Raw genomic sequence first — 20648 nt, 5'->3', positions numbered from 1 at the left:
AGATTTGATTTGAATCATGCGTGGCTTTGGAAGTTTAAACTACAAGAGTCCAAAGTAGCCAAAAGATCCCATCTAGAGTGAGTCCTCCTATTCTCATTTTAAAATTACAGACATCTGCCAGCATAATCAATATTTTGGCCACTTGTTCAACTTTCTCAAGATCATTCTAGTATGTTATCAGTGGCTGGTCAGGAAAGCTACTTCTACTTCGAATAGTTATCCAGAGTTTCATTAACATATAGCATGACATTTGGAAACTTTGAATCAGATTAAGAAAATATCCTAAAAAATCCACAAATTATTTAAAACAAACACATACCTTTTTTCTTCAGAAGAGTTCATATTTTCTCCATAAAGAAGTAAGGTAAGTCCTTCATCTATGGATGCAATTCTTGCCAAAATATCAGCTATATGAATTAAAGCTGTTTCAGAGCAATTTGAAGCAGGCTGTACATTAAAAAGATAAATCATACAATTTTATGACATGCTAACATATCACAGACTAAAATTCAAGGATGGTAGTATATTCTAATGAAGTTATATTACTACAACAAAGAGAAAGTTATGAGTTGTGGCTGTGAAATAGTGTCTGAATTAAATGTTTCATTAGATATATGTTCTCTTACCAGCATAGTTGATGAGGCAAATACAAAAAGACTTTTTACCCAAACCAGTTATTGTTTATTAAGACAGTTGAGAGAATCGCTGCTCCTACTAGTTTTATAGGTCTGATAATTAAATTCACGAACTCATCCTAGAAAAAGTGCTACATACCTCATTGCTGAATATCACTATCGTCACCTTCGAAGTACTCCCCTTGGGAAGCTATGCATGGATGCCAGCACCTAGTCCACCCTTCAAAGCAATTTTGAAACTCTTTCTGGAATGGCCATCAGAACTGCCGTCGTAATTACCCTTGATGTCCTAAATGTCATCAAAATGTCTTCCTTTCAATATTTCCTTTATCTTCGGGTAAATAAAGAAGTCATTGGGAGCCAGATCAGGTGAGTAGGGAGGGTGTTCCAATACAGTGATTTGTTTACTGACTAAAAACTCCCTTAAGACAGTGCCTTGCGAGCTGGTGTATTGTCGTGATGCAAGAACCATGAATTGTTGGTGAAAAATTCAGGTTGTCTAACTTTTTCATGCAGCTTTTCAGCACTTCCAAATAGTCAACTTGGTTAACTGTTTGTCCAGTTGGTACAAATTCATAATGAATAATATGAATATCAAAAAAGATATTCATATCTTTGATATCAAAAAAGATTAGCAACATCGTTGCCACAAGCTCGGGAAAGTAATTGTCAGACTTCATATACCAATTAACCTGTGGTAAAATTGACTTTCTTATATGTTGTTTCTCTTAAAGTCACAGAATCTACAGATGATGTTACGTGAGGACTTACTGAATAGAGAAACACCTGCCTGCCAGAATTAGGAGAAAAATCAGAGAAAAATATAACCTACTCAGAAGAGAGGAATTTGTCAAGTAATTTAAGACTTTCCAGGATGAGGGAAACATATGCAAACAGGGAAATATTATAACCTTGTTTAGAAAATGCAAATGATGTTATAACTGGAATATATGAGAAAGAAAATAAGTAGGATACAAGAAAATGGAAAGCTTGGTAAATGTCTAGTTTAAAAGTTTGAAATTTATCTAGCAAGCAACAAGCAGGAAAGCATCATTAACACCCTTAGTGGCAACATAGAGGATAGGCTAGAAAGGTGAAAAACTGTAAGAAAGTAAGAAAATTATTTCAATATTCCAAGCAACGAACTATCAGGGTTTAAACAAAAGCAGTAGCAATGGGAATTAAGAGAAATGCATGGATTTCAGAGACATGTAGGAAAACAAATTTGTAAGTCTGAATTACAAATTGAATGAAAACAATGAGAAAGGACTGTGGATTTACAGTAGTCCTGCTCCCCACACAGGAAATATGAGCAAGCTTGAAGAAGTGGAGCATGGGCAGAAAAATACTGTTTTTAAAATGGTGAGTTTGATTTCCTCATCGAATAACTTGAAAAGGTGTTTAGCAGGCAGCTAAAGACTAATCTGGAGCTTAAGAGATCTAAATTTAGGAGTTAACTATACACGAATATCTAATCCAAGGGACTACAGGAGATCATCCAGGAAAGGTGTACTAAGAGAAAAGAAAGTGAACCTGGTCCTGAATCACTGAAGAAAGCAAGGACTTGCAAGGGGAGCCCTCAGAAGTGACAAAAAATGGAAAGAAAGGGAGGGGTAACGTGGTCCATTTTGAATTAATTTTTGTGTACCATATGATGCTTAGATTGAGGTTCTTTTTTTAGCCTATGGATGTCAAATTACTCTAGCATCATTTGTTAAAAGGATTATCTTCCCTCCATTAAATGGCTGTAGCATCTTTGTCAAAAAACAGGAAGAAAAAAATAGAATGATTTTAACTCTTTAGCTGCATTAATTGATTTCAAGGTGTGTTTTTTTCAAAACGTGTCAGAAATCCACAAAAAAACACAAAGTTGCTATTTTGACTATTTTATGTGTTTAATAATAACAATTTGAGGTGCTTTGTATGTAAATGCCATTATTTTTATCTATAAAAATTTCGGATATATTCATTCGGATATAAACGAATGTCACGGCAAAAGGGTTAAGAAGGCCAAGTAAACATAACTTCATAATTTCAGAAGTTGTCTATTGTGTTAACAATCAGGTAAATAACAGTCTAAAAGTGGTGAGTAGCTACATATTTAGGAAGTTATGGACAACAGCAATAAAAGCAGCATCAGTGATATGATGAAGGCAAGATCATAATGCAATTATTTGAAAAAATGATCGGGAGGAGAGGGACCCAAGACAACAATGGCATCCTTCCATAATTAAAAGTTTATCATTAGAAAGATCAGATATTAAGTGGCAGATAAAGATGTACACTGGGTAATCAAGAGCATTTCCCATCCCAACTATGAGACAGACTCAGACATATTTACAGGCAAAGGAAAAATGCCAAAAGAATGTAAAACACTAAAGATATATGAAAGCAAAGACACAAAAATAGCTATGGTATAAGATCCAAGAGCACATTTCTCAGCTCTGGTATGTGGTTTATATTTCACAATACTATTTATATTATGACATTCTATTATATTAAGCTGTATTAGGTATCCTATTTGTTTCTTCCCTACTTATTTGTTTTCCCAGGGTTGACTGTAAGATCATCAATGTAATTTATCATTATATGTCCTTAATCTCGCAGAATTCCATACCTGGTACCACATTCACATAAATGCTTAATGTTTTCTGAATAAACAATGAATTCATGAATGGCTGAGCAGCTGCCCAGTCCATTGAGGTGTAAGCGTAAGAGGCAGATGCAATCAATAAAAACACTATATAACACAGACATGGAAAGGCAAAAACCTTTAGCTTATTGACAAGCCTTAAGTCATTCCCCAGAAGCTTAAATCATAGAAGTGAAGGGACATAGACAGACAGCAGTACTAGCCGTGGCACCAACTCTGCCTCCTGTTAACTATCTGACCTTTAGCATGTCACTTCTTCGAGCCTCGGTTGTAAGGATTAATTTATATAATGTGAGGCAGTATACTGTACAAACTGTAGAGAGACATATACATGTTTAGAATTAGGATGTGTGTAAGCTTTTTTCCTAAAGTAATACTAGTTATTCTTATAAAACAGCTGGCTTTTCAGAAAAATAATCATATTTCCAAAGGCTATAAAATTGCCTTTAAGACAAATAATAAAACATTCACAAGATTTATTAGATTTGCAAGACAAATAGCTTCTTAACAGAATAACTTTTTTCAGTCCTTACAATCTGCAGATCTAAGCCTAACTAGGAAAAAAAAAATTTAAGATGCTATATGTGCTTTTCTCCCACATTGTCATAACTAATAAATCCATTGACTGCATAAACTTAGGCCTTAACAATAAATAAAAATCTGTCAGCATAAAATACATCCGTCTAAGGAAAGATGGTATAATGAAATAGTATTTCAAATATGTAAAATTTAGAAATAAAACCCCATTGAATATTCACTAATACCCAAATAAGAGACTTTTTCTCTGTAGTAAATACCAACTTTAGTGCCTTTCATTAAATCATGAACAGGCTGAAGAAGTGCCTCAACGACAATGTTGTTATATAAGCATCCGATTGCACATTCTTTCTGATCACAGAGTATCCGCAGAACTTCAGTCACCATACTTGCAGGAGAATAACTCTCTGTAAAGCAAGAAGAACTTCTTGTTTTAATTAAAACTTTAAACATGAAGTAGTTAATGTATCTTTTATTTATGGGTTAGTTATTGCTGTTCCAAAAAGTCCACCATCAAGGTTAAATAGTTTAAAAATCACAAACTCAATGTGATTCCAAAGGATGATGTATTACCAAATTATAACCTGAAACTTAAGGAGATTAAGAATTAGCTTAACATATCTTCAAGTTAATAAAAAGTGAATAAATGACAAATGTGAATGCCAAAAGATAACACTGGAAGGTTATTTCCTGTTTGAAATTAAATCATTGCTGGAAAGTGAGGATGTGGTTCAAAGCAAATTTATAACTTTTCTCCCCCGGCAAACATTTACTTTCACTTTTATTATTATATGTAATATTTACTCTTATTCGTTTCCTTAAAAAGTGTATTCAGGTGTTGATCTGGTAGAAAAGTAGAGTCATCAAGACAAAATAGTCAAAAAGAAGGCAGAGGAGAGGAGAATTTTTTTATAGACTAGTATACTTCTTGTGATACCATAAAACCAGTGAAATAAATGAGCATTTTTAAGATTTTCTTTTAAATATATATACTGGAAAATACAAATATACATAAATGTAACGACCAGAATGGTCATTAAAATAGATAGGATATTTTCAGTTTCATAAAAAATGCATTTGCAGATTATTTTACTTAATATACTCAGATTATTTTACTTAATATACTCAGAAAAAGAAGAAATTAAGGAACCAAAAGCCGGCAGTGTAAGATTATCCTAGTAAGATACAATACTAAAATAACACCAAAGTTCTCAATTTGTTAAAATACTCAATACTCCATAAACACACTAAGACTTCAAGTCAATACTTGACAAAAAGAAAATGGAAAAGGAAAGTTAAGTGATTTTTTTTCAACCAGCTCCAGATGAGAAACCCTGTTTGCAATGAGATATAATTGATGAGCATATGGCCATTCATTCATTCATCCAATTATCTACTATTTTTGAGTGTCAGACACTGTGCTAGGCAATGTAGACAGAAGTAATAAGACAAAAACAGTCCACTAGATGGTAAACCAAGACATTAACAAGTAATTGTAACAAAGAAGGACATTTTTTTGTCATAAAGGAAGCACAGAATGTTGTAGGAGCACACAGCGGGGGAACGTAACCAGTACTTTATACATGTAAATGCTATAAAGGCAAAAAGAGTGTGAGAGCCATTGTTAGGACAAGTATGCCATTATAACTGCAAAGATAAAACCTACCAATCGACGGATGTGTTATTATAGCACTAACATAAGGCCCAGACCATTTTTTCCCCATGATTCACTCAGATGCTGTGCCAGTATTTCTAGAGTAACCTCCAGGTCTAGGACACTAGAAGTCTAAAGATTATGGGGGTGTTAAAGTATTTCACTTTGGAAACTTTCATTGATATTCAAAGGAAAAATTATGTTATCTTTTAAATGTTAATGCTTAAAACACTTTAAATATTAAACACTAAAAGGCATTTACTGAAAATCATGAAGCTTTTTTTGGGAACTGGGGACTTTATTCTTTAGTAAGAGAAGATCATAAAGTTTTGGATGTGAGCTGAAAAAAGCAAGCTGATCAAAGCATCCAGGAAAATATAAAGAATACAAAATAGCAAGAAAAAAATACATTGGTAGCTATCAATCAAACTTCCCTTAACAGCATTACTTAAGAACATCTTAATGTTAATAAAGAACAACATTAAAATTCTCAGTAAAATTGATTCTAAATAAAAAAGCAGTAGATTAGGAACATCTTAAAACATCAATGAACAAATTTAAATGTCATGGTTTACTTCCAAGACCAATGTAATTTGTTACAAATAATACTGGATTTTACGAAACCTCTCTACTAAACTAGGTCAATCACTCACAAAACATCTAGACAATAGACTATTAGAGTATTTTTAGATGTTTTCTATTTATCTATTTAAAATAGAAGCAGAATTACCTAAATGTGCAGCTGATGTTATCTTTGGACAACTTGGTGAGTAGTAGATAAGTTGGATAAACAGAACCAGAAGATCCGTAACGGAAACTGAATCTTCAAAAAAAGAAAAAGAAAATTATTTTCTGGCATAGATTTACAATTTACAAAAATTTAACTGAGCTTCCTTCCGCCTAGTCTGAGCTTTCACAGAGACTGTGGTATAATCAGGGAGAAAGGGGCTATCGTCTAGGACCGAAGACTCCAGAAGAACAAATTAGAGTAAATTAAAAGGTGACAAGGCAAGTGATGCAGTAGATGCTACGAGAAGATGTTGTTTTACCATTTACATTGAACCAATCACTTAATATAAACCTACCATAGAAACATCTATGAATCTGACCAGGACTGCTTGATTTTATTCAATTAGGATCAATGCAATTCAGCTTAATATGTTGGTCCAGCTAACTTATCTATATAGCACTGCAGAATCAAGGTCAGAAAACTTTTTCTGGACCAGGTAGTCACTATTTTAGACTTTGTGGCCAAACAGTTTCTGTGATAAATAATTCTGATGTTGTAGCACTAAAATAGCCATAGATAATATGCAATGAAAAACCGTGGCCATTTTCCAATAAGACATTATGTACACCAAACTGGTATTTACATATTTTTCAAATCACAAAATGTTCTTTTATTTTTTTCCACTAATTTAAGGACATAAAAACTATTCCCACCTCACAAGCTATACAAAACATTGTATCAGATTTGGCCCACCGGCTGTAGTTTACCAACCTCTGCTACAGAACCTTCACATAAAAAGATTCTGGTGAAAGCACATGTGAAACTTAAAGGTAAACGCTGACCTATGATAATACAGTAGAATAGATCTCTCAAAACTGAGTTTAGAGATGACCTGTGATATTTGATAGGACAAAATGTAATGTTAAAAGTTAACATAAAGTGCTAAATTACAGATGACAGACATATAAATATCAGTTGAATAACTGCAATAACATCACAAGTATATATTGAGCTTTCTATGTCTGCTAAATTTAACCATATCCTATAAAACGCCAGCACTTTTCTTGAAAGTCAGTTCTCTACTGAGTGCCCATTATGCCTAGAATTACACTACCACGGGAAATACAAGAGAAGGACATATAACAGTTTCTTTACTCAAGGAGCTCACAATCAGCCCAAAATGATTTAGGTAAATAAAACAATTAGGAAACAGTACACAAAAAAAGTGTTCAAAAGGAAGATACTCTGTAACAGGATTGGCAAACTATAGCCATTCTGGACTACTTTTGTAAGGCTGGTAAGCTAAGAAAAAAATTTTTTTTAATTTTTAAAGGCATGTAAAATGTGTCAGATGTCCTCAAAACCATGCCCAGATTCAATGATTTACTAGGAAGACTCACAGGATTCAACATATAGTTGTACTCCCAGCTATGATTTTGTTTTTTTACAACAAAAAGATACAAAGCAAAATGTGAAGTCCAGAGCAAAGCAAGTACAAGCATCCAAGGGTTCTCTCCCAGTGGAGTCACACAGAATACATTTAATTCTTCCAGCAATGAGTTGTGACAACACACATGAAATGTTGTCTACCAAGGAAGTTCATTAGAAACTCAGTGCCCAAGGTTGGGGGTTGATCACTTAAGTACCCTTTGACTAACACATAGGAAGACTCCAGACTCCCAAAAGGAAAGCAGGAATAGAGCATAAACCACACTGTGTATGCAAACAGTTTAGGCAGAGTGAGCCACTCCTATCAGTTCTAGAAATAGTGAGATTATCCAATTTCCCACTTGCCAAACAAGGTCTGACATTGTAAGCAGGCCTTTCTAAGGGTAGCAGTCTCAGGCATGCTGTGGCAACTCTTTTTTGCACACATGAGCACATGCACATGCACACACATACGCACACAGACACACAGAACATGCAACACAGAGTATGTGGCCCACAAAAACCCAAAATATGTACTGCCTGCACATTACAGAAAACATTTGCTGATCTCCATACTATATCCTAGTATAGACTTGAAGTTTTAAGGGAGGTAAGAAAGATAACTAACATCATGTGCTGAAGTTTGATGAGGAAAACTTTAAAAATGGACTTAGGGTAACAATAACACAGTAAAATATCAAATGTCACAGGGCTTTGCAATTTATAAACAATATTCTCAATTTATAAACAGTATTCTCAAACCTCATGTTTTTGATAATCATAAAAAAAATCTGTGATCCCAACATCACTGATATCATTATTCCACTTTTATAGATAAAGAAAATGAAATAACTAATTCATAGTTTTACTAGTTTTATACTACTAAAACTAGGTCTTCAAGTTCTAAATCCAGACCTGGATCACTCAGAATTTTGAAAGGCAGAGAGATATAAGGTAAGCATCAAAGACTGGATGAATAGAAAAAAACTACACATGAAGGAAAAAGCACATACTGAAAAAGAAAAATGTAACACTTCAAAGTGTACAAGCCATCAACAAACTAAAAAGTATGTTGCTAAGTGCCCTAGAAAAGACCATGCAAAATCTCCAAGTTCTAATAATCCATAGTCCATAAATCTTATCATACCTGAACATATTCATTTATCCTAGTTGTACATACCTTTTTTATTCTTCAGCTTTATGGGAAATAGCTTTCTGCCTTGTGTATAGATCAATAATCTTCCCAAAAGGCACAGTGAATGGATGAAATAAATATATTGTAATTCTCGCCCTGAATAGTAGAAAGTTTTCTGTTTGTTTCCTTAAGAGAGAGGCAAACAATTACATTTATTTTAATGCCATTATATTTTGTAGTACCTGTCTTCATTCCCTTCTAAACATTAAGCAAGTTTGCAGTCTATAAAGGAGACACTTCGTGTAAATTTTAAAAAATAATAATTTTCCTTACTGTTTCCTAAGATCCTTTAACACCTGAATCTCTGGGGAAAAGCATTCGCTATAAAATTTAACAATCAGAAAAGTATAATATGTACACAGTGTCATTCTAAAACAAATACCCTACGATTATCAGAGTTATCATCTATCATCAAGAGAGACTTCAAGAGTAAGTTGAGGGAGGAAATCAATAGAAAACATTTGTTAGTATTTAATTTTACCAACTAAATGTCAGTGCTACAAAAGATCATATTTATAACCATGTTAGCAAATGAAATTAGAATCTGTAAAATAATAGAAATCTTCAAATATACATCATTCATTCACCACTCATTCATATATTCAAGACCTATTGAGTATGTGTTTTATACAAGACCTTGAACTATTTGCTGGTGTCAAAAACCAATAGGAAACATGACTGGGCTTCCAATTCAGAGTATGGCAGTCTAATGTAGCCAGAGAATGGGGAGGACAAGTGTTGAAGACAAGAGGCTAGAGGGCATAGGGGCAGAACATGGAAAACTTAACCACAGAAGGGATATAGGCCTTCTTATAGAGGCAATTGGGACAATATTAAAGGGTTTTAAGCAGGAAAGTAACAATCAAATATGCATGTATAAAACTCATTCTAATGCAGCACAAAAGGTGGATGGAAGAAGGTCAAAGCTTGAAATAAGAATCATCAAAAATATCATAAACAAAAGCCTCAGCAAAAAGAATGAAGAGCAGATAGATAAAAATACCGTGTTTCCCCAAAAATAAGACCTAGCCCGACCATCAGCTCTAATGCGTCTTTTGGAGCAAAAATTAATGTAAGACCCGGTCTTATACTATGTAAGACCCAGTCTTATGGTAAAATAAGACCGGGTATTGTATTGTATTGTACTGTACTGTACTGTATTATATTTTATATGACCCGGTCTTATGTTATAGTAAAATAAGACCAGGTCTTATATTAATTTTTGCTCCAAAAGACGCAGTAGAGGTGATGGTTGGGCTAGGTCTTATTTTAGGGGAAACACAGTAAATGTTCAAGAAAATAAAATCAGCATGCCTTAGACAGGACTGCCTGTGGACTGGGAAAAAGTAAGAAAATTCTGAAGTTCCTAACTCAAATATCTGTACATAGTGAATTTTTCTTCTATTTAAATAATTCTAAAGGGTGGGGAGGGAGACAGGTCTAGAAAGAGAAGAAAGTGATTTCAGCCCTTAACATTTAAATATTGAAATGCCCGTGGACAGTTATGCTAAGTACAATATGAATACATGGGTCTAGAATTCAGGAAAAGAGTATGGACTTAAATATTTCAGACGTAATATTTGAAACCATGAGAGTGAACAGACTTCCCCAAGAGAGAACAACTAGATTAAGGTGAGAAAAGAACAAAGGGCAAAACTTTTATGAGTACAAACACGAAAAGAAACAAGGTTCTCAGTGATTAAGAATTTGTTAGATGTTTATGAGGAAATCCAAGAAAGATAGGTACCAGAAAGAGAAGGGAAAAGGTCAATAGAGGCGAGTGCTGTAAAATGAGGACAAGAAAGAGGGGAAGTTGATAATGGGAAGGTCAGAAAGTGGCAGAAATTGGAGCCTCATTTCTGCAGTGGAAAAATGAGTAAGAGGTGGGAAAAAATGAGGCCTGGGTGTATAGAGAATATTTAGAGGATTTTTCTCTGAAGGGAAGCAGAGAGGTAAGGTACATGTGAATTTGCTCAGTTTTTTATGAAAGATATGTAAGTAGGTTTAGAGGATGCAGCAGAAGGTACCAATAGAAAAGGATACATACTAACAAGCAAAAACACAAAGAACACCAGACAGGAACAGAAGAACAAAGAGATCAACCTGGAACACAAGGATACCTCCTCATTCACTGTGGCCCAAAGAAAGGGGATATTGACGAAAGCATACAAACACGCATCTGTAGGCACAGAAGCAGGACATCTGGGGAATTTATATCTGGAAAGTGCCATTTTTCTAGTGAAGTAGGATGAAGGTCTCCTCTTGAGAGAAAACTAGCCAGGCACAAGGCAGGGGGCTTGATGAGACTGGTGAAGGCTTACAGTAGCTGTTAAGAAACACTGAAGAAAGAACACCTAAGAGGATCCCAAAGCAACACAGACAGCAGCTGAGATTAGAAAAGTATATATGTGCATTATAAATTTATATCGCAAACACTCTGCTTAATTTCCTGAGGACCAGAAAAGATGGAAGGTTGAATTGATCTAAAGTTGGGAAACTGCAGGCAGAAAACTCTGAAATAAAAAAGAGCAAAAATTTTGAAAGGAATGGTAGAAGAATGCAGTGAAACACCCTAAGGAGAAAGGGAAGAAGGAAAAGAAGTGAAAGGCTGGGGGTGGGAAGGTAGGGGAGTGGAAGGGTGCAAAAAAAAAAAAAGCTAGATAAAAACATTTGAAAATCAAGAAGTTAAAAACTCTATAAATTTATAAATGAGGTAAGTTGACACAAACTTAACTATCCTTTCCTTTTTATATTTTTATTCCTTTTAAAGAATAAATTCTGTTTTTTGCACTTTCTCCTCCACTATGAAACAGTAGCTTTTTGAAACCCAGTAGTTATTGGTCTTAAACCATTTTTCTTGCATGAGTTAAAGAATTTACCCAAGGATAAAAAAAATAAGGTATCTTCATACTCTCAGAGGATTTACTATTTGCTTAGAGAAGTGACATAAAATAAAAATAACAGAATGATAAATACCTAATTTATATGACAGGTTGTGTAAGGTAAGCAAAAATATAATAAAAATTCAGAATAGGCAGACAATCATTCTTGAAAAATTTAAAATAAAGTGCATTTTTTTCACAATAAATAAGATATATATTAGTGTATGGGTCTATGGATTGGGGCAGTCAGTAGAGGTAGAATGACACAGGTGTTCAGGCATTGATATACAGAAGAACCTGACTGTAAAATTCACTTTAATCAAAAACTAGAAATAAGATTAGAGAGAGATTAGGGCTAGATTACGAAACATCTAGGCTATTTTAGCTCAGACTAGGGATAAGCAGAGAAGAATCACAGAGTGGAGTAGGTTGCCCAATAATAAAACAGTATTTTGTAGAAATTTTCCTTCCACTAAAATGAATAAGTGATGATTAAATGGCTGATATATTAAAGGAAAAAGTGTGAAGTATATTATTGCTGTATACACAGACTAGGGCATATACTCTAGAATGAACTGAAAAACTGCATTTGGTGAGAATCAGTATAATACATTTTTCAAATGTCGATCTGTTACAAAAAGCCATCCTTATGGTGTATCTTTTAAATTTGTGAAAATATTTTACATTAGCAAAAGTAATCTAATTTATCATGGTTCTAAAAACTATTTAAAAATAAAAGTTATTACTATTTTTATTAATAAAATGTATTATTTTTAAAAGTATATAACAGAAAAAACTAGACTTACCACAATGCTTTGAATGTCCCAAAATCTCATCAGCTTTCATGGTCTCACATAACTCAAAGTATTGAACACACTGCTGAACTGCTGTAGTTATCTAATAAAATAATAACTTATTAATTATAGAAATTGGCAGCCTACAAATTCAAGCATTAAAAGAAATTAGTCAAGGCTGTAAAAATACGCTGGAAAGATATTTAAGAGAAATATTTAGACTATTTAGAATAATAGTTCCTTTGCAGGCCACTAAAGTTCAGTCTCCCCAATTACATTTTAACTATGGCATATTCTGGGAAACACTAAAAATATTTATAGTCCAACAAGTAAAATACTTTTATAATGTTGGTGTTAATAGACAAAAAAATAGACACATACTTCACATTTTATAATTAAAGATGCAAAAATTCTATGGCCATGATTTTAAAAACTCTTCCCAATATCCCCAATTCTCCTGCCTTAGAGTTTTTTCCTCTGACCTAGCCAGCAAAATATAAACTAGATCAAGCCTTCATTTCCACATCAGATACCAGATTTACTAAAAACTGATAAAGAAAAATCTCATAATTTAAAGAACTGTCACAATAAAAAATTATCTCCTCTGCTGTATCCAGTGACTCTCCTATGACTCTCCATTCTACCTTCTTCTCCCATTCTCCATAATCTTCTCCCCTTTCCTCTGCACCTACCTACTTCTGATAGATGCCCTCTCATTCTAATTCTCATAGAAAATAGAAGCCACCAGTGAGGTAAGTAGTGACAATTGTTAGATTTGGTAATAAGGAAGTTGTTGGTGACTTTGAAAAGATCAGTTTTAAGGGGGTTTGGGGATTATAGATTACAACATAAAGGAATGGGAAGTGAAAAAGTAAAGGCAGCTAATACAATTTCAATTTTCAGGAAAGTTGGCTGTGAAGAAAAGGGGAAAAAGGACAACAGCTGATATAGGGGGTCTTGGAGTCCAGACTGAATAATTTTTCAGGTGAGAAGGATATAATCACGCTTAACTGTCATAGGAGGAAGCCATTAGAGATGAAGAGTTTGACTATACAGGAGAGAAAAGAAGTTGAAGGAAGGATTAAGCTTTAAATGAGAAAAAGATGAAGGTTGTATGGATAGAAGCAAGTTCATAACTGTGGTGTCAAGGAACTGATGGATTTCCCAGTCTCATTCATTCTTATCAGTTTTATGCAGAAAAGTGCTAACATGGCAGGACTTCCATAATTAGAACGGCCTGCATACGAGGTTGGACCTTGCTTTACTAACATCTGGGAACTTGTATTTCAGGAGGGTTTCCATCATTCCGAGAACTGATAAGAGAGATTCACTATACCTAAACTGCACAAACAATGTAATTTATGCTGAACAACTTCTTTTCTTCCGGGAGACTGGAACCCTGGTTCGTGCTAGACAGAGGATGTCTATGTGATCAACCAGCAATTTTAAAAAATAGACATTCTTAAATGAACTTCCCTGGTAGACAACTTTTCACATACGCCGTCACAATTTTATTCGGGAGGAATGAAGTGGAGTCTACTGGGAAAAAAACTGGATCAAATGTGCCTTTTTCATATGCCAATTTTGCTTTGTACACTTTTCCTGTTGTAAATCATAGCTGGTGTTATGACCATATGCTGAGTGCTGCGAATCCTCCCAGAAAATCATCAAATCTAAGGGTTGTTTTGGGCACCCGCTCCCATATCTATACATCTTCTTTAATCAAACTGTAGGGATTCAGATCAATAGTATAAAATTAACTCCTAAAAATCCGTATCTCAAACTAGATGTGACCAAATCTACCAAATCTAAAGTTACTACCTTTCCCCACTCTCCTATTACTCTCCCACTGCTGTTTATCGCAATGAATGACATTAGTCACTCAGTATGTCCTCGCCCACTCCCCATTCAAAAAGGCAAGTCCTTTCAATCCCACATGCTAAACATGGTACTCCTGAGTCCATCCATTTACCCCAATTCACACTGTCAAGAGTCTTTATTCATGGTTCCATCATCTTTTGCTAGGATTACTGCAAAGCCTCTTAATCTCTTTGCTTCAACATTTCTCCCCTATTTTCACCTAACACCTTAAACCCGTATTCCAAAGCCTTCATATGATGTTACTTCAGTACTTAAAAACTCTCACCACAATTCCAGAATAAATGCCAATCTCCTAAATTTGACATTATACAAAAATTCTTTATGATCTGACAGTCTTACTCTGCTTATCCTTCAGGTGTCCTCCTGCCTAACCACACACACACAGGCACAAACAAATGCAGAAATACATCTACCTGTGTAAAAATCAGACACCAAAAGCCAATTCAACATGTAAACAGTCAAAAGATCAACTCATCAAAAGCAAACTCAATGAAAATTTCACCCACCAACACACACCAGTTAGATTTGAAACACACTCAAATCTGACATTTATAACAAACTCAACTCTGTCATTTGCAAAAGGGGTTAGATTTCCTTTAAGTAGTTCTTTTCTGCTTTTATGGAATTATGTCCTGCACCAGGCATGAATTAAACAAACTGAAGTAAAATGACATATACCCAATTTAAAGCATCCAAGAATATTTCAAAAATCTTCATCCACTTAACATTAGCTTTTCAGATTTTCAAAAAGTTTCCCTAATACCAATTCACACTGCCTTAGCAATCTATGTTGTCATATAAAACATGTGCAATTTCCAAACGCACTATGCATTTTCCAGTCCCTAGGTCTTTAAATATGCTATTCCATGACCCTGAAATATTTTCCTACCACTTCCTGGAGTACACTCCTCCCTCCAAGATAATACCAACTCAGTAAGAATAACAAAATTCCCCCCAATTCTCAGAAAAGAGTACTTTTTTCTATTTATAACGATAAACGCAAGATACTGATTTTAATCTACTTCATTAGTCTATGATAAACCTATATAATCATGGTAACAGGTATCCAGCAGAATGAGTTTAAAATTTTGTAAATCAATATATGTCAACAAATCTTAATGAACATACTTCTGAAAGCCAAGCAATCAGTGTTAGCCCCTTGCTTCTAAAAATCTGCCAACAACAAAAGACACTCCAGGAAACGTATCTGCACAAGCCAGTTAGTCAGCTGCAATCTCACCTGAGTTGCCATTCTTCTACTATTGGCTGAACTCACTCTCCCCTCTGAAAGACCATCAATCCCTGAGTTCCAAGCTTTTCCCAAAAACCCTGTAAGATTAACAATCTGCTTTGCCTGACTTAACTAAGAAATAAATTCAGCTTTATACACTGTTTCGGATATTGAACGGTGGTATCAATCCTTGACAATTCTGGAGCTTTCATTAGGATTAGCTTGAATACTCTGATTTGGCAGCATTCAGTGGGATCTTCAGGCAAAGAAGAGTGTAGTTCACTGGGTCCCCTGGAGTCCCAAACTGGCAGTCCTTCAGATCTGCCACCACATGAGTCTGTGTCAACAACAGTCTGAGCACTGACTGCTTCATTGAGTTTTCATTGCTAAATTTATTTAGGACTTCTCATGAAATTTGTACAAATTTGTATAAATAGTCTTTTGTTTTAAAGGGGCACCATTTGGTAAACATTTTTGCTACTAACCTGCTTATTTTTCTGTGCTTGTTTTGCTTTGCTATTTGTACAGTCTTAACTCCTGTCTTATTCTGGTTTATCTTGTGTCTGCTGACTATGTAAAGGAGTGACTTATAGGGAACAGAAGGAGGCATAGTCCAATCCAATCAATCAATGGGCACCAGCCCTGAGATTATTAGCTACCAGCAACAAACTAATGCAAAAGCAACTGGTCAGACTGCCATGGGACTCCTACAAAAATTTCACGGGGACCCTCCCTGACTTGTCAATTCATGAAAGAGGGAAGTCAATGATTCTCCTGTCACTGATTATAGAGCCCCTTCTATTTTCTGCTGGGTGAGATCCTGAGACATCGTTCACAAGCATACAGTTCTACCCCAAAATGCAGTGATCTGTTTCATGGTTGTCATGAGTTTCTCTAAGTCAAAGCAGCAACCTCCTCCTGATAGAGCTCCTACTTTCTAGATGAACTTATTACAATCCTAATTCTTACATGTACCTTGGTAAAAAGCAATAACAACAAAAAAAGTACTTAGAATACCAATTGCCATTACGGAGAAATTTTGACATGAAAAAAATAAATACACTTAAGAGAAACTCTAAAGAATTAGGAGACAAAAGAGCAAAGATTAGTCACCTCCTTTAACTGACAACTCAAAACACTACCTCCAAAACAATCTCTCAAAGACACTTAGTTAACTTCTGTTTAAACCTTCAGAAACCTATCCTCCTTGCACCCATCTCTACCAGCTTTATCTTCACAACCCACTCACACCCACTTCTGTTCCTTCTACTCCTTCCCCTGGCTTCTAAAATGTGCCACCTTTTATTTGAGAAAAGGTAACAATCACAGGAAAAAAGTACAATTTCCGTAGAGAAACAATCACATTATATAATATCTCCTTTAAATTGCAGGAGCAGAAAGCAGATCTAGAGTTGGTAAATGTAAATACTAAACAGTCAGGTTGAGGGTATAAAGAGTGATTTTCCTAAACCTCAGGAAGATAGACAGAAACTTGCTGTAAAATTAGGAATTTAATTTGATACTTATTCTCCTGCACTATCAATATACACCAAGATGGGACGGAGTGGGGATTAAAAATACACTATGGTAAGAAAAACCAAGGGAGAATTTAAATAACCTAGTGGTCAATATTCTTTTAAATGACTTTGAGAGGGCAAGAAAAATAGAAAACACACTACATAAAGCCACTTCAGAAGCTATTTCCTTAAGGGTACATTGGGCAAAGATTCAAGTTGTGAAAAATAAAAGGTTAAATATTTATGCTGATTTAGTCAAAATGTTTTTCAACTAGTTTATGACTGACTGTGCAATGCTATGGAAACAAAGGTCGCAACTCTCAGATCTCTCTTTAAAAAATGACAGCACGTACACATAAATTATTTGTATTCTCAGTTTCCCTAATCACATTTCAAGCTTTCAGTAGACACACACAGCTAGTGGATCCCCTGTTGGATAATGGAGACATTCCACTGGAGAAAATGTTATCAGACAGCACTGAAGAGAAGCTAGAGTAAATACTGTAGTAGGTCACGTGCTAAATAGGCTGTTGTAACCACACTCCTCATGAGAGGATCTCTTATAGAACAAAAAACAAATCTATGGAGTGATGCAAAGTTTCCACTGCAGATGCACAAAATGTGATCATCAATTCTGAAAAAAAATTGGGAACAAATAGATCTTGCATCCATTTTTCCCAATGTTTCTTTTCAAAAGTTCGGCCAGGTTCACTTTAAAACATAACATTATATATGATTAACCTTTTGATATTTTGTAAATTTAGGAAATCTTTTTTTAAGAAAAATGAAATTTAAGCTGAAATCTCGCAGAAGTTTGACCCATTATGTACATGAAATAAAATATTTGACCAAGTCGATGAAATATTGAAGTTGTTTATAATAAAGTACTATTTGCAAGCTAAAAATGGATTATGGCATAATTAACTTTTCAAGTAAGGAACAGATTTTAAGAGTTAATCTACAAAAAAAATACTTGAAATACTTCCACCAGGGCTTCTGTGATACCAACAGTGAGTTATCTGTATGCCAAACAATGGGGAAAAAATCATTTTGTTCTTTATTTTTTCTCATTTCTCTATTCTAACAAGATCAGTCTATGCTCACATGGTTAACAACTTTCACTTAAAATGGCAATGGGAGAGAAATGAGATGTGGAAATACTTTATTTCAATTCAGTTTGTCTAAAGATTTTTAAGCACCTATTACCTCTACAAATAAATTCTATTTCTTTTATTCAATATCCCTCTCTCCTCATTTCTGAAGCTCAATTCTTTTGATTCTCAAACACAAAACAATTATTGTTCTCTTTCTTTCATTTTATGCTCTACTGCATTCACACAAAAATTCACCATTCCAGGAATCTTTCCCTTCACTTGGCTTCTAAACTCAAGATTTTATTAACTATGTAAACCATATTTATCATCTCAAAGTCATATTAGCATAATTTTTAATATGTTAATACATTTCACATTTTTCATGTTTGTCACAATTATTTAACTTAATTTCAATTTATTTCACTGCCCTTACATATTGCTCTAATAGCAATAAATGTAAAAAATTTTGCTAATATATTTTACAGTATGAGTTTATATTTTATGGAACTGAATTAATTTTTGCAAATGCAAAAGCATTTATCATTCTGAATTTTTTCATGCAACTTTTAGTCAAAAGCATTGGTATATTCTATACAGCTCACTAACAAATACCAGATATGAATTAAATTACATGATAATACTTAAAAATACGGTTTCTCAAATTGGCTTGTTTGAAGCCCAATTTACTCTGCAGTTAGTATTTCCTAGTTGTTTTCCTGACTGTATTTTAAGTCTCTATTTTTATCATTTTATGTTTCATAGAATAGTACTTTTAAAATCACATAAAAGGGGTATTGCTTCATTATCCAATATTAATTATCTTAACTTTACACATTTAAGTTATTACATCATATATCTTTTGTGATATTATTTCTCCATAAGAACAGAAATATAGGCTTACCAGAGATTTATATTTCTTGTCAAGAAGTCTCAGCACTACAGTTCTGCTATAATATGCATGCTAAAATTAAGAGAAAAATGGTGTTTAATATTCAACTACACCATTCAAAATCTATTGTCTTGCATCATTTCTAGTAACATCATAAATTACAGAATAACTTAGCTTTAAATTATTGTAATCAGTGCAAAACAGGTTTTCCTATGTACAATGAATTATGACCATAGCAATCACAAGAATCCAAATCATATCAATAAACTGTGGTTTTAGTGACTGACCAGTATAAAAATATACTAGCCCTCAATTGTGACCAGTCGCCATATTAGGCTATTTTAAAACCACCAACCAAAAATGTACCTACCACCAGTGCATGATAGAGTCTAAAGGGTACAAAAGTGGGGACAGGGGATGGAAATTACAGCCCTCATACTGTAGAGGATACTGTACTGTCTAGCTATGCAGAAATTTTCTGAGGTCGAAATGCTCTGAAGGGTAAGTATCTTAAACATACTATGTTTTTAAAATGATTGGACGTGCCAGAAAGATCTTTAATCCTCTCCTTAGAACTAAATATAGATGGGATTAAAACATGCTTTTATTCATTGTACAAAGCAAGGGGAAAATACACATATTATTTAAATTATATTAGGTATCATTTGTGTTCAATGTATGTAGTTTCTTCACGTTACTTAAGAAAAAAATTATTACATGGAATATTCTGTTAAAACTATCTGAATTCTGGAAAATAGAGTTTAATTAAATGGGGTTTTAGTAAACTGAGGAGTAATCCAAACCCTATGTTTTAAGCTAAAAATATTTAACTTTAAATGTTTTTAAAACCATTCATCTTTTTCAGCTTTAGTAAGAGAAATATGTTGACCTACAATTAAACTAATGGTTCTGAAAAGAAATCCTCATAGTTCATCCCTTAGATCCACCAAACGATAGCTCTCAGGACAATTTCAGCTGCCACCTGATTTGGTAAATGAAATTTACTGGAACACAGTCACGTCTATTTATTTATATATAATCCATGGATGCTTGAGGCCACAGCAGAGCTGAGTAGTTGCAACAGAAACAGCACAGCTCACAGAGGCAAAAATATTCCCTGTCTGGCCCTTTACATAAGAAGTTTTCTAAAGGGGGTGGGGGGAGGGAGATGAGGGTAAGGGGGATCAAATATATGGTGATGGAAGGAGAACTGACTCTGGGTGGTGAACCCACAATGGAATTTATAGTTGATGTAATACAGAATTGTACACCTGAAATTATGTAATTCATTAACAATTGTCACCCCAATAAATAAATTTAAAAAAAAATAAAAATGAAAAAAAAAATAGTTTTCCATCCTCTGCCTTAAGAATGTAGAAGAATTTGACGGCTTTTCATTAATACTAGAACACACTTGGAGAGCTGATTTTTAGTAATTTTCCATTGGTTAGTTTTCCTGTGATCTGCCTCATTCTCTTAAGAATCAAATACTGATGACAAAAATGTTAAGTGAAGAAGTTAATTAACT

General features: G+C 34.1%; 1 protein-coding gene across 4 annotated transcripts in view; it reads right to left on the bottom strand.

Moving 5' to 3' along the window:
* The window catches only part of TBC1D32 (TBC1 domain family member 32), a 178647-nt gene that overhangs the window by 123675 nt on the left and 34324 nt on the right, over positions 1-20648 (bottom strand). For all 4 annotated transcript variants that reach the window (XM_081039396.1, XM_081039398.1, XM_081039397.1 and 1 more), the window contains 6 exons: positions 19133-19192; positions 12521-12611; positions 8818-8958; positions 6210-6302; positions 4090-4232; positions 320-447 (listed from right to left, as the gene is read on the bottom strand). In XM_081039396.1, coding sequence (XP_080895522.1) covers positions 320-447; positions 4090-4232; positions 6210-6302; positions 8818-8958; positions 12521-12611; positions 19133-19192 — 656 coding nt within the window. The remainder of the gene's footprint in view (positions 1-319; positions 448-4089; positions 4233-6209; positions 6303-8817; positions 8959-12520; positions 12612-19132; positions 19193-20648) is intronic.

Source organism: Rhinolophus hipposideros, assembly GCF_964194185.1.
Source record: "Rhinolophus hipposideros genome assembly, chromosome: 3".
Classification (NCBI taxonomy): Eukaryota; Metazoa; Chordata; class Mammalia; order Chiroptera; family Rhinolophidae; genus Rhinolophus; species Rhinolophus hipposideros.
The sequence above is the reverse complement of the archived record's forward strand: the minus strand, read 5'-3'. Positions and strand labels throughout refer to the sequence as shown.